Below are 14,663 nucleotides of genomic sequence, written 5' to 3' on the forward strand. Positions count from 1 at the left end.
GCATGAAAAGTACAATCGTGCCCATAACTAAGAATGTTCCTGCATCACTTCTGTTTCTGTTTCCTTGCATTCCACACCTCATCGTCTTACTACTGATTTTGTTACTCTGCTTCTTTCCTTCTGCTTTTCTCACCTTCTGAGACTCTTCATTTCATTCTTTATCACCATCCCTTCTCATTTTCTTTCCCCCAATCTCCTCTATCTATTCCTGCTGCTACCACTGTTTTACTTTAATTTTATTCCCTTCATCCATTTAGTTTTTCACTCCCTTTGTGTCTGAGTCCTTCCCACTGTACATATTAGCTTTGTTCATCTACAACTGTTCCTTTTTCCTTTACGTTTAATCTTTCCCTTTAATTATCTCACAAAGCTCATTCCCTTTTCTCCAAATCTCTCTCTTCCCTTTGGCATCTGTTCTGTCTTCCCTTCCTGAATATGATTGTTCTCTTTCTTGTCTTTTATTCTCTCATTTCTTTCTTTTCTGTCATTCTTGTTTGTTTCATTCTCTCCTTTTCTGCTTGACTCATCCTTAAGGTTTTTTTTCATTTTCTTCTGGTATGCTACTCTCTTATCCTCTCATTATCTTGTGTTTCTCTCATCTCTTTTGATTCTGCTTTTCCATGTTGTGTCATCTCTCTTTCCTGATGTATTGTTCTGTGTTTTTCTTGACTGTTCCTTAGTCTCACCTTTCCTATCCTCCACTTTCCTGTATGCTGTTTCCATAATTTCCTGTTAAGCATAAAAACTGAGTTGGGGGAGCAGGGTAACAAATGGAAGCAGGCAGAAAGATATTTATTCAGGTCTGTAGCAAATAAAATAGTTGTTAAGGGTGTGCTTTGAAAGAGCATGCAGAATTTACATAAGCGAATAACAACACTACAGCATCAATCAGAGTGGAGCAGTCAGCCTGGAGTCGGTGAATCCCAACCAGCACATATATTGAATGACTTTCTGACAAGGCTGGAAACCACACTTTATAAATAGAGCTATTTCTGAGTTGCTTTGCATTGTGGTCCTTAGCACTATCAATGTCCCTCTTCCTGGTGAGATTGCAGTTTCACAAATTTGCAAAAGGCGATGACAGGATGTGTATCTCTACCAGCCCATTTTGTATTCAGAAGTGTTGCAGTATGTGTAATGCTTACCTAAAACTGACTGTACCCACTTGTTTATCTCTGGCTTTCAAAAAGTAAAAATTGAATACGTAGGTATAATATTCAAAATAAATGATTTATATTGTTTACAGAATATTGGATGGAATTACTGAATTTGATTGTCAAAACATCCATTAAAATTCTAGTCTGCTATTTAATAAAAATTTGATCATAAATAAGTTGTCCTTCAAATAATGCACTGACTGTTTTAGGGCACATCATCCTTTTTCTTAAAGCTGTGAACCACAGTCTCTGATTAACCACAATGTCATAACAAATCTACCCCTGTATTATTTGCTCATTTTTAACAACTTAGATTAGATTAGGTTCCCTATAATGTAGAAACAGGCCTTTCGGCCCAACAAGTCCACACCGCCCGTTGGAGCGTCCCACCCAGACCCGTCCCCCATAACCCACGCACCCTTGAACACCACGGGCAATTTAGCATGGCCGATCCACCTAGCCTGCACATCTTTGGACTGTGGGAGGAAACCAGAGCACCTGGAGGAAACCCACGCAGACGCGCAAACTCCGCACAGACAGTTACCCAAGGCAGGGAATCGAACCTGGGCCCCTGGTGCTGTGAGGCAGCAGTGCTAACCACTGAGCCACCGTGCCGCCCTTAACAACGTTTCAGAATGTTTCAAGGTTAGTACAGGTTCTGCCTTCATAACCTGGCAGCCTCAGAACTGGTCCTTGGCTGGAACAGAGATTTGTTAGACCGTAAAAACCCATGAGTCCAGCACTGTCCTTCGGTTCCTGGCCTGTGCCATTCCCCAACACTGAAATCAAAGCCCAGCACGGGGCCTATCCACCTGCTTTCTCTGGCTGCTTTAGCCTTGGCTGCAGAGGAGAATGATGTGTTGGTGCTGCAAGAAGACAACATCAATACGGCACTTCAGAACTTCTAGAGGAGTTCCGTGAGTGGCAGGAAGGAGCGTTCCTAACCAGGACATTGATGAGAAACCTGGTCTGTAGCCAACTGTAAACCACATTGGTAGCTCGGTACAATATGCAGTTTTATTCAGCTATGTTAATATAGTTCATAGCTCAATTCAAATAAATGTGCAATGTCTTCAAAGAATTTCATAAGAACTCATTATTGGATACAGTATTAATATCACATTTGCAATGGCAAAATAAAAGGTGTTGCAAAGTGTAAGGCTGAAGACTCTAACTCAAATTCTTAATCTCAAACCAGGTTCAAATTCAGCTTTAACTGATACCTAAGTATTGCTTTACTCATGTTTCTTGGTCAGGCTGCCAAATGAATGCTACATTGAAACAACTGGGCCAACACATCATTGCAGTTATTGTTGGGTATATGGTGAAACTGACTGAAACTTCAAACTGAAAGCAGAAAATACCAAATAAATAAGTTACTAATTGCAAGGTTGCTGGACATGTCAAGCCTGTTTAAATTCAAATGTCATCTGCGTTCAGTACTGAACTCCTTAAAGTAAGGACCAGTGGTGCGTCAGTTTTAAAATATAGGCCATAAGCCTATCATGGCAGCAGTACATTTAATCAGCCTGTAGATTATGTCAAAGTCTTTTCTTCCTGATCTCCAGTAACACATTTCTTTCTGCTTTTGCTTCTTATAAGTTTCCCAGATCATGTACAGTTACTTAGGTGTAGAGAGGTTGACAGTTAGTTGTAAATGTCTCAATTGATTCACTTTAATTTAGGTATCCTAACAGTAAACAAAAGCAACTGTGAAAAGTAGGTATTAATTGAAAGTTACTAAAAGCATCTGTAGCAATTGTTGGATTGTATCAATGCCCAGGGATCTGATGGATGCCAACTAGATAGACTAATGTTGATCCTCTGAGAAAGGCTAAGGAAGAATTAGAATTTCTTATCTTTCTTCAACGACACTAACTTCCAAATGCTGGATATGTTTTACATATTTAAGATATATCTAAATGGTCTGGCTTTATGGATCAAATTTTTTTTAGCATATGATGGAAAAAATTTCTTTCAGCCTATGTATGAGATTTACAAGCAAATTGTATCTTATAAAAATGAGGAAACTGTGACATGCTGGTAGGCTGCATATCTCGAAAGAGAAAATCATAACTATTTCCAATGTCTTTCTATGAAGACCCAAACTAAACAGGTTACGTTGAGTGGACCTGGCGTGTGGTATGTCACTTGGATTTCTAAGCTGCTCAAGATGCTGATATGTCACAAACAGCACACTGGGTTTTTCTATAGCACTGAAGGCACATGTCCATCATTCAGTTGATGAGGCTAAAAGAATTGGATGTGATGAGGAGGCACCAGTGTATGGTAATGTCACTGGACTAGTAATCCTGAACTCCAGGCTAATGTTCTGGAGGCATGGATTCAAATCCCACAATTGAATTTCAATTCAGTAAAAATTTGGAATAAAAAGCCAGCCTAAAGGCAACCATGTTGATTGTCATAAAAACTTATCTGATTCACTTAACGCTGTCTAAGGAGGAAACACTGCCATCCACATCTGGTCTAGTCTACATGTGACTCCAGTCCCACAGCAATGTACTTGACTCTTAACTGCCTTTTAGGCAATTAGGAATGGCCAAAAATCCTAGCTCTGCCACCCAGATTCTGTGACCATTGTAAAAACAAGCCACTCAAAGGATGAATATGGGAATAAGTGTTTGCATATCCAACACCTGTTGTTACATTAATTGAGTTAAATAATGAATGACAAGTAACTACTACAGAAGTTGCTAAAGTCAGCTGATGGAACCACCATTCAATTGCTTATGATGTGTCCACTGTAGCTGAAAAGAACAGACACAAACATCTTATGATGCTTTTTGTTTTTTTACTTGTCCCTATGAGGAATTTGCCATGATACACCAAGGATGGTCTCTATGCTTGTTGGTTATCTAATAACTGTTCTCTTTGGGGATGATCTACAGTCAAGGTGACTCCAAGAGAAAATCCCCGGCAATGAAATTGCAGTCAAATGCAGCAAGCTTGACTCAGTAGATAAACCGGATAGGTCTGCCATATTCTAGTGAAATGTCGATGATGAACAGCCATCCACCTCAAAGAAGCATAAGGAGGTAGATCTGATATTAGGAGCTGGGATTCAGAAACTAAAGCAGAAGGCATGAGAGCATGTTGTCCATTTGTCATCATTGAAGAATACTGGAGAAAATACTCTGATGTACCTAACATGAGAGGCAGTAGTATGTCACACCTTTATACAATTTTCCTACAGTTAAATGCATGATGGTGCAAATATTTCCTTTTTCTGATTCTATCTCTTCTATCTCATAGATAGATTAGAAATCTCTGCAAATTAGATTGTGAAACTCTTTCCAATACCCTTAGTACCATAAGCACAATGTTTGTACTTGTGTAAACAATAGAAAGGGGATATTCTTCTTAATGATAATAAAGCAGAGGAAAAGTCAACACATAAGAAACTTATATTTAATATTAACCCCGATATTTGCAACTAAGAAGTTTAATCCAATGAGAAATTTCTTTAAGAAGCACTTTATATAAATATCAGTGACGTTGCTCACTCTTCATAAGTTCTGTGATGGTGAAGTGCTTAAGAATGCTTTAGTGTGACTTTAAAATTATAGGATATTACTCAGCGTAATAGTAGGAAAAAGTTATTTGTAAGATACAATGAAGCTTCTGCCAGTGAATAAATGTCAAGTCCTATACATTTGTATTCTTGTAGAAAGCTTATCGAGACTTTCGGCTGCAGGGAGTACTGGATTCAACCTTGAACAGTAAGACCTATGAGACAATTCGTAACAGACTGACTGTAGAAGAAGCAACAGCATCGGTTTCTGAAGGTGGTGGTCTTCAAGGGATTACAATGAAAGACAGTGATGAAGAAGATGAGGAGGAAGACTAGATCACAGTTAGAGTTAAGGCTGAATTTTGACATAGCCTGGTAATAAATGCATGTACCACTCTGTTGTTCAGTTAGCCACAATAGGACCTTGTTTTTCAACTCCATGTAATTGAAATGAGGGAACTGTTATCAGTCAGATTGAAACTTCAGCTGTGTGAAAATTTAGCATTTATTTAAACCATTTATTTCTAAATTAATTTCAATATGTTCATAAGCAATATGGAGTAACCATTGTTTGATAATGTTAAGTGAGATATGTAGGAATATTGCTAGGTGTGTCCCTGTTAAATGCGGAACCTATTTGGCGCTTCATCAATGTAATGTATATATATACACTTGACAGTAAAATATTGTGGAGATGAGTGAGTTAGATAATTTATTTATTTATATTTCTTTACTGGCTGCCAACTGCTTAAAAAGAAAATGTCCTTGTATTAGTGTGATATATAAGTTCTATTAATAATCCTAATTTATCTTTTTTGACAATCTTTTCATTCTTGTGTATTTCCTTGTTAAATTCCTCCTTGAATGCAATTCTATGTATGCAAACGAGGCATGCAGAAGAAGTTGTTGCAAGTTTTATTTTGTTAAGATAATTTCTGAATTGGATCTTTCCTTTTGAGATGTTATGGAAATGGTACATTTCTGCCCAAATTAAAAACACCTATGTTTATTTATAAGAGGGAATATTACATGAAGTATATTGGCTAATGCTAATGAATTATGTCCAAAAATCAAAAATGTACTCAATAAAAAAGACAGCTGAACAAATTTTAAGCCACAGTGCAAGTTAAATTTAAATGCTCTCTACTGAGCAACTTTATTTTCAAATGCTTCATTTAAGTACTGTGAGATATCTTCGTGTTGTTTGTCCGTTACTTTCAGCAATCTTTGTTTCATAGTTGGTTTCTTGTATATATGATGCTGAATAATGCATGACAAAGGGATTTCCTTTTTCTCCAAAAGCTATTAGTTTCTGTGTGGAGTAGCTGGTGGTGGAACAAACCATCTCGCTTTGGCCTTATAAAAGCCCACAGCTGTAACATGGAAAACTATGGATTCTTAGTAAATTAATTGTACAAACATCTATCACTTGTGTTTTATTAAATTGTTATAAATAAGCTACACTATACTATCACAATGTCCTTATGCAATATTTTTGCAGTATGTACAAAATTGACTTTGAAACGAAGTACCAGGGCAAAGCTGTATTCAAGCTGACTTACCATCACCATGTTTCTGTGACTAGATCATCTCCAGATGAAAGTTCTGTGAAAACAGAGAAGAATCTACTGAAGCATCTTACTTAAGAGCAATACTGTACATTAGTGCCTGAGATCTGGTTAGCAAAAATAACACTTGCCTTTAAATCCTCGTTCACGTAATATTAAACATCCAAGAAGTTCACTGCAAAATGATTAATGGGCCAATGTCTTACAAATACTTCTTAACAATTACCTGTAAGTACGTTCAACATCTGAGACAAATTTTCATTCCCTGACAATGCCAATTCATTACAGTTGGAGTAGTAATCCAAAATATCAATTTACCACTGACAACAAGGCTCACAAAGTTATGCTTCTTGCCCTTAATTCTATTGTGTAATAATTCTATGACTGAATATCTCAGTTATTCAGGAATAATACTAGATATAACCTGTTAAATGTAAAGTCTCATACTTTCTCAATGTGCTGTAGTAATAACACAGGTTGCTGTAGTGACATTTCTGAGGGATTTGTCCCATTCATCCACTTCAACATTGGTTGAGATACTTCAGGAGCCTTGAAAAGATGGAATAAGTATGCGTGTTTTTGACAGTTTTCATGCCTCCCACTGAAATTGCAAAGGGCAAATGGAAAAGCTGTTGTGGAGATTTATCTTCAATATCCATATTATATTTAAAAGCCTCGAGTATAAGCATGCACTACCTGTTACATTTCATTCCATTATTCACATCCGTAATGGTTCTCGATCACTTAATTATAATCATACTTAGTACAGTTAGTCCTAAATGTGATTTGCCAATCATCTTTTACTCTATTCTATTATGATTTTATCCTCTCAACATTTCCAATTTATTATCAAGAAGAACTTTCCATCTATGTTAAGGGTGTGTTTCTTCCACTTATTCTGTTTTTTTTTCAAAAGTTAAACTATTTAGAAATTATTTGCTCCTGTACTTGTATGATGTTTCTCTCCGACTCACGAGGGTGCTTTTGAAAGACCAGCTGGAGAAATTCACGAGCAGCCAGTGTTTGCCAGCAAATGGACATACAGTGCCTGTACACACTGTTGCAGCAGTTTTTGTCCTAGGTATCGACTTTACTGGTTCCAGCCCAGCCCTACAAGCACTATCTCTGTCAAAAGGCCTGTCCACCTAACAAAGCATGAGATCTAGGCTAACAATCGCAAGTTGATTCAACAATGTGCCTCTGGAATGAATCACGGAATTTTCTCATGATGATTGGCCAGTAATTAATGACTGCAAGAGTTCATCAGGACATGGATGCTTTGGCTATGATTCACTTTTACATGTCACTTCACAGTACTCCTTTGAGTGAGACTGAGGGGGTCCTATCCTGCAACAACATCAAAGTGAACAAGAAATCACATATGTAACATAAATGAAAAGGCAAATACCTATTTTCCTAATCTAGCAAATATTCGTGTTAAAACCTTAGTCCTATTGCTAAAACTTTACAGTTTTATTTCCTGAAATATGTTCCCCGTTATTATTCATTACAAATATATTAGTACTTCATCTGTCATCAGATCTTTTTTCGCATATATTAAGTCTATTAATGCACAACTAACCTTTCTGTCAGTGCCTATAAGTTACTCATCAAAAAGGTCTCCAGATAATTTTAAATCTACATCTTCAAATGTTTACCAGTCAAATTTTCATTATATGTGGAGTTTTAAGTTTGCCCCAATGCACCCTTAGCATTTGGAGGTACCATGGCAGGGTAGGATGGATGGGGCAGAAGGGAGATTATGCTCGGGACAACCCACCTCTACTGTAGTTTTGCCAGTTATAGAGAGACTTCAGGCAGCTTGACTCCCGACCCTTTGGCCATTGAAAATCTTAAAGAGGCTAATTAATTGTCATTTAAGGGTTTCTTCCTCACCAGCTGCTCTCAGAGCTAAGTCTTCCTTCCAGCTGAAGGGTGGAGGTTTAACGCTGAGTCGGTTAACAACCTGAAAGCCAAAACATCAGCTGGACATTCCCTGGCTATGTGAACATAGGCTAGTTCTCCACTTTAAAGCTGAGGTCGGGGTTACCACATGCACATAAAATTCCCCGCTTTTTTTTAACATTGTGCTTCACACCAATGGGACTGAATTTTAACTCCCCACCACTACCGGAATAAGTGTGGGACTGTGGCCAGGGTTGGGTTAAAATGGCATAAAAATGGGAAATATGATTTCAACCAAATGCAGATGTTGCTATTTCCTGTTTCACCATTGAGGTCTGGAGGTTAGCTGTGTTACATAGTCTTGAGAGGCAGGTTGATATTTGTACTATGTCAATAAGGCTGCCTGCTTCATGTTTTAGCAGCAATTTCAATACGAACTGTCCAGGCCGGGTTTCCCATGTCTTGGAAATCCAGCAGTTAAAGGGAGATGATAACTTCTGGATCTAACAGAAAAATTACCTTGCATCATTGCTAGTGGGCCAAGGAGAACAGGAATGTTTCACCCTGGCCATTCCAAAACATTGTACTACTCTCCTCATGATCTCCAGACTGAGTACCATGATCAGCTCACACAGTCCTATCTGTCTCTAGAAACTATCCATAGTCCCACAGCCTGATCTCCAGTAATCCTCCAGCAATCCAGTCTCCAAACAAATTTTCAATCACTTGCTCCAATCTTCTCACTCTCCTTTACAATCTTTCCTTTCCTCTCCATTCCTTAGCTATAGCCTTGTACTTATTGGCAGCAAACAGCATTTTAACTTCGCCAAATACCAGCTTAAAACAAAAGTACAAATGGGATCCTGCCAGTGAATTCATTAGTACTCTGCTGTTTTCTGTATTTACTGTATTTCTGGTTGTCCTACCTCCCCATCTCCCTGTTTATATTAGAACTATACTGACACTGACTGAGCTACCCACATGTACAGACAACTACCAGTGATCAGATCAATATGCTCTGTGAATACTGCTCTTAAACCCCAGGCAGAATGCAACAAAGAAATGGGTTTACTTACATGTCAGTCAATGATTATACATCATGATTCACTACTGCCCCACATTTCCCAATAAAAATTCCAAAACTTTATTCTAATGTGTTCATAAACAAAAATGTTTGTTCATAAACTTTTGGCTGTGGGAAGTCAATACATCTTACAGGAAAATGTTATTGCTACGACTGCAGTTAAGTTACAAAGAAGTGGAAAAAATTAACCATATACACCAAGATTTGGAGCCACTGATCCCACCCCCGCTTTTAATGTATGCATGCCAAACCAAGATAATTATCTTTACTTAGGTCAGAATATACGATTGTAATTAAATTTGCTATGTCGTGATCTCTTTGTCCCATGCAGCAAGGTATACATGACTATATCGATATTCTACTCCTGAGGGAACTGTTTCATCAGTCATTGTGACTGCCCCAAGGATTAAGAATTTGGAATCAGTCAATTCAACTGGATGAAAACACTGCAGCAATGAGGCTGTCACAAAAAGAATGATCAGATAGACAATTAAACGATACATATTTGAATTAATGCATCAGTGATTCAGCTAGCACCTGAGAAATATATTTCATGCCAAAGTTCTACTCAAAAACTGTGTGACGAATGCAATCATATGAACTCAGGCTGAAAGACAGGCAGATAAGCAGGAAACAGTCAAGTGGGGAGACACCAGCTAATGAGAATCAAATAGGCAGGCAGGCTGGGAAACATATTCACAGCATTAGGAGGTTGGTGACACGTGAGTGGTAAGGTTTGCAATCAGGAGGACAGGAGAGGATTGAAAATTGGTTGGACAGGTGAAGTCAGGGAACATTGGAAATTGGCACAGAGAGACAAGCACAGTATCATTAAACTAATAGAGTTAATAAGGCAAGGTGTAATGGTAAAGTCACTGGGCTAGTAATCCAGAGCCTCAAAGCCAAAGTTCTAGGGCACAGGTTCAATTTCTATCATGGCAAATAATGAATTTCAATTCAGTAAAAATCTGGAACAAAATATATTAGCCTAAAGGCAACCGCGTGACTGCTGGTTAGTGTTGTGCAAATCCATCTGATTCACCATGAAAGCCCTAGTCCAGCCTGCTTGTGACACCAGACATACAGAAATGTGTTTAAATCTAAACTGCTCTCTGGGCAATTAGGGGATGGGCATTAAATGTTGGCCCAGCCAGTTACACACACATCCTGTGAATGAATAAAAAATGTGCAGAGGCAATGCTTCATCCTCAGCTCTGCTTCCCAGTGTTTCACAGAAGTTGATAACAATCTATTAATAATTCAGTGGGATTATGCATTCTTAAATATCAATGTTTTACATATATTGAATGTCTCTGAAACCAGAAACTGTTTTTGACCCTTGAAATTGGGCAATGCATCATATCCAACAAACCTAAATATACCCAGGGTTTAAGTACATCTGTCTTATATCAACCTTCTCACATTTAATAGCCTTTTTGATGTATTCAATTATTTTATGTTCTTCTGTGTGTAAGAGAGATAGAGCCCAGAACAATTTCCAAGTTGGACACTTAAGATGGTATTGGTTGAGATAGAGTATATCTTTGCATTGGACTTGAACAAATTTGAAACTAAACTGGGGGTGTCCAAATTTGTTTCATGCAAATGTGTATAAACAAAAGGTAATAATACACTCTTATCTTCAGGCTGAGCTAGATTTGAATGCGAATCCTAAAGCTAAAATGTCATTATTCAGCCAAATTCTATGTATTTTTAATTCTTTATCTAGGAGCCACAGGCTTTTGTGAGTTCTGAGTTCAGGAAAAAGTAAAAACTTTAAGAAGCTACATATGCCTGAAGCAAGGCACAGCCATGCCACCTCCAGCATGATACCACAACCAAACACATCTTGTCTTCTCCACCCACCCTTCAATATTTCCCAAAGTGAAGTGTTCCTTCTGCAACACCCTGGCCCCCTCTCTTACTCCTAAAACCTCTTCACTCTCTAAGGCACCTTCAATTCAATTGCAAAAGATGTAATTCTTGATCTTTGTTTCCTGTCTCATTACTGTTCAACGCCCTAAAAATACCTTCTGGGTGAAGCACAGATTTACTTATATTTTTTTCAATCTAAACGACTCACTCCATTCTTCCAAACATAAGCTAATCATCAACTTTGTGGAACATTCTGTCTTTTAGCATGACATTGATCATCCATTTGCTTGCCTTTTCAAGACTCCACCTTGCTATCATCCTACCATATACGCTGGTATTGCAATGTTTCCAGCCAAGGCCAATGCAAACTGAAGGAACAACACTTCAGTTCCACTCAGGCATTTTACAGCCTTTGGGGCTCACATTGAGTTTAACAACTTCAGACCATGAACTGCGAACTCTACTTTCATTAACCCTCTCCCCACTCTCCCAGAGGAACATAGGAACAGGAGTAGGCCACTCAGCCCCTCGAGTCAATTCCACCATTCAATTAGAACATTGCTGATCAAAAAAGGGCCAAAAAGGGATGAATAAGATTACTTTCTAGATAGATTGGAGTTCAATACAGTGGATGTCTAAAGAGTCTTGAAGGTTCGAATGCATAAATCTTTAAAATTTCACAAACGGGTTAAGTTATTGTGGGGAGTTTATACAAATTAGGCAGTTTTCTCTAGAATTTAGAAAGTTAAGAAGTGTTCTGATCGAAATCTTCAAGATATTAACAGGAAAAGACAAGGTTAGTAGAGATAAATTATTTCCACTTGTTGAGCTTTCAAGAACTAGGGGATATAGCCAGATAATTAGGGCTAAACCATTCAGGAGAGATATTAGGAACAATTTTTACACACAGAGTGGTAGATGTTTGGAACACTCTTCCACAAACAGCAGTAGATGCTAAATCAGTTGTCAATTTTAAATCTGAGGTAAATAATTTTTTTGTTGAGCAAAGCTATGAAGGGATATGGGCCAAAGGCAGGTTCATGGAGTTAAGCCGCAGATCATCCATGATCTCATTGAATGGTAGAACAGGCTCAAGGGGCTGAAGAGCCTACCCCTCTCTCTATGTCCCCTTGTTCCTATCTGTGGCTTAACTCCATATACTGCCTTTGGCCTATATCCCTTCATACCTTTGCTTAACAAAAAAAATCTATCTCAGATCTAAGACTAAAAATTGATCCAGCATCAACCGCCCTTGTTTGAATGGGTTTGCTCCTAGTTCACTCCTGGTCTATTTTCTGCTGTTTACTATGACCATTAACAGTTATTCTCCAGAAATATATCACCCACTGCCATTAGCACACCCTTTGCCTTTTGCTTTGGTCATCCTTGTCATTTTTTCCACTTGCTCCATCTCTCAACCAACAACCCAGTTTTTAAACAGCATAGAAATCTTCAGTTTCCCAGCATCCTTCAGTTCCAAAGAAGAGTTAAATTGTAATCAAATATTAATTCTGTTTCTCTTTCCACAAATACTGTCAGACCTGTTGAGTTTCTCCAACACTTCCTGCTTTAAGATATTGTTGACTTTAATTGTCTTTAATCAAAACTGACCTGGGATAAAAGCCCAATTGAGCAGCGGAATTCAGATAGGAAGGAACTGAGAGTGTGAAGGTGTAGGATGCAAACCTACAACTACCTAAAAACACAGTAGCCATGACTGAAAATCCCGACTTGCTTTAAGCTCAAGCTTGTCTACTAACTGATCACTGGGTCCTAGACCTGTTTTAGCTTGTTATAATAGGAGAACAAGAACATTTTGACCTGTAGTTTTCTGTGGACCTGGCCTGTGCATACCTCTGCACTGAATTCATCAACACAAAACTATACCACATTACAGTAATTCTGTCAGAAAGCATTGCCTCCTGCCATGCATAACTCTCTACTATACAAAATTGCTTTTTTCTTTGTCTTAGAACAAAATGGTTGAACTCATAAATTCAAGATAGGCAATGATTACCCAGCGATGCCTACATTTGTTTAAAAACATAAAATGAATAAATATAGTTAACTAATATATGGGGGGGGGATAATTTAAAAGAGATTGGTTGGCAAAATTAACTTGGAAAACCAGTCCTTGGACACAAAACAAGGTATGCCACCGAAGAGAATAATTTTCAAAAAATTGAGCCACTCGTAAGACAGAACTCCGTCACTCACTTTATTATTTTCCAAGCATCATATTTCATTTATCCAAATCATTGATTACTGCCATGTCCTCTTTAAAATGTAAATGAAAAGAGAGCACAGTTGGACAAGAGGCACAACAATGAGTTAATCAAATTGATTGAAAGATTATTGTCACTTTTATTTAACAAATGAATACAATGAAAAGTGGGATATGCCACTGTGCTCCGGCACCACTTTGAACTTCAGAAAATATTAAGATACAACTAATATATAGCTAAAAACAGAATTCATTTCCTCCTTTCTTGTGCTCCACTCAACATTCGGTGAGGGGGCAGGGTATCTCAACATCGGTCTCCAGAGTCTGTATAATGGCCTCAGGTCTTTTGCAGTAATATTCAAAAACTGCTTCATATAGCTTAAACCTTGTCACTTGATCTGTATATTATTTGTAAAATGTTTCCAGCACATTCTATTTTATTACGGAACCCTAACTTACACATTATTTTGCTTTTACTATGATTTTGTGCTGCCTAAGCTCAGACAAAACAGAGTATTCACTGTAATGTTCATATTGTTCATGTTGTGTGAAGAATGGGCCTCAGAAGAGAAATCATGCCGTTCGTTTGGATGGAATGTTCCTTGGTTGAGTCAGGCTAAATTTGGGAATGCTGAAATCCATGTTAAGCCTGCCGTACTTGACAAAGTTAGGATCTTGTTCTCAACCAACACAGAGTTTCCATCTGTTCTAGGGGATAGATATGGGGGCCAGTGCCCTGACATAGTGCCCTGTTCTCCATTATGAATTCTCATTCCAAATTTTAAAACAAAAATCATGCCCTTTCACTTGGACTTTCATTCACATACCATTATCCTAATCACATTAATCTAATCCCCTTCCCCGTTGCACAGTATTTAGCCTCCTATATGCTGCACCATAGTCTAATTTATTTCTTTTTTCTAAATATCTCACCTTCAGAGGATTATCACTCAATGCCTTTTAAAATAAAAGTCATTAATTGCTTTCTTGGTCATGTTTCATTCACAAATGGAAAGGGGTCTTTCATAGTTCATGAATCATTGGAGAGATGTCAAGTCTGTAATTTGTTGCAGTAAATCCATTTTAAAAACTGATCTCTATGTCTGCTGCCTGAAACTCCCAAACATGCAATATACATAGCATGGATATTTACTGACTTTGTTTTTTTGTCCTACATGCTTGCCGGAAGAAACAAGAGCGGTGTATTAATGAGATGACAGTGTCAGCTTCCCATCTGGGTGACATTTTATCCCATAGGGTTCCCAGAATGCCAGCTAAGACCAAAGGAGAAACTCTTTCTCAACCAAGAGTTGTTGCT

At 38.0% G+C, this 14,663-nt stretch overlaps 1 protein-coding gene and 1 long non-coding RNA gene across 12 annotated transcripts in view; one reads left to right on the forward strand and one right to left on the reverse strand.

Moving 5' to 3' along the window:
• cadpsa (Ca2+-dependent activator protein for secretion a) overlaps positions 1 to 6,114 on the forward strand; it is a 491,603-nt gene extending 485,489 nt beyond the window's left edge. For all 10 annotated transcript variants that reach the window (XM_059649938.1, XM_059649939.1, XM_059649942.1 and 7 more), the window contains one exon: positions 4,846 to 6,114. In XM_059649938.1, coding sequence (XP_059505921.1) covers positions 4,846 to 5,025 — 180 coding nt within the window. In that variant the 3' untranslated portion in view covers positions 5,026 to 6,114. The remainder of the gene's footprint in view (positions 1 to 4,845) is intronic.
• The window catches only part of LOC125460482 (uncharacterized), a 134,010-nt gene that overhangs the window by 88,164 nt on the left and 31,183 nt on the right, over positions 1 to 14,663 (reverse strand). Inside the window, exons 3-4 of one of the 2 annotated variants that reach the window (XR_007249267.2) lie at positions 6,252 to 6,294; positions 4,756 to 6,062 (exon numbers count right to left, since the gene is read on the reverse strand). This is a non-coding gene — a long non-coding RNA (uncharacterized LOC125460482). Of the gene's footprint in view, positions 1 to 4,755; positions 6,063 to 6,251; positions 6,295 to 14,663 lie in introns of those variants that run through there. The other variant, XR_009446499.1, reaches the window with a different exon arrangement.

This window comes from Stegostoma tigrinum, chromosome 11 (assembly GCF_030684315.1).
Source record: "Stegostoma tigrinum isolate sSteTig4 chromosome 11, sSteTig4.hap1, whole genome shotgun sequence".
NCBI lineage: Eukaryota > Metazoa > Chordata > Chondrichthyes > Orectolobiformes > Stegostomatidae > Stegostoma > Stegostoma tigrinum.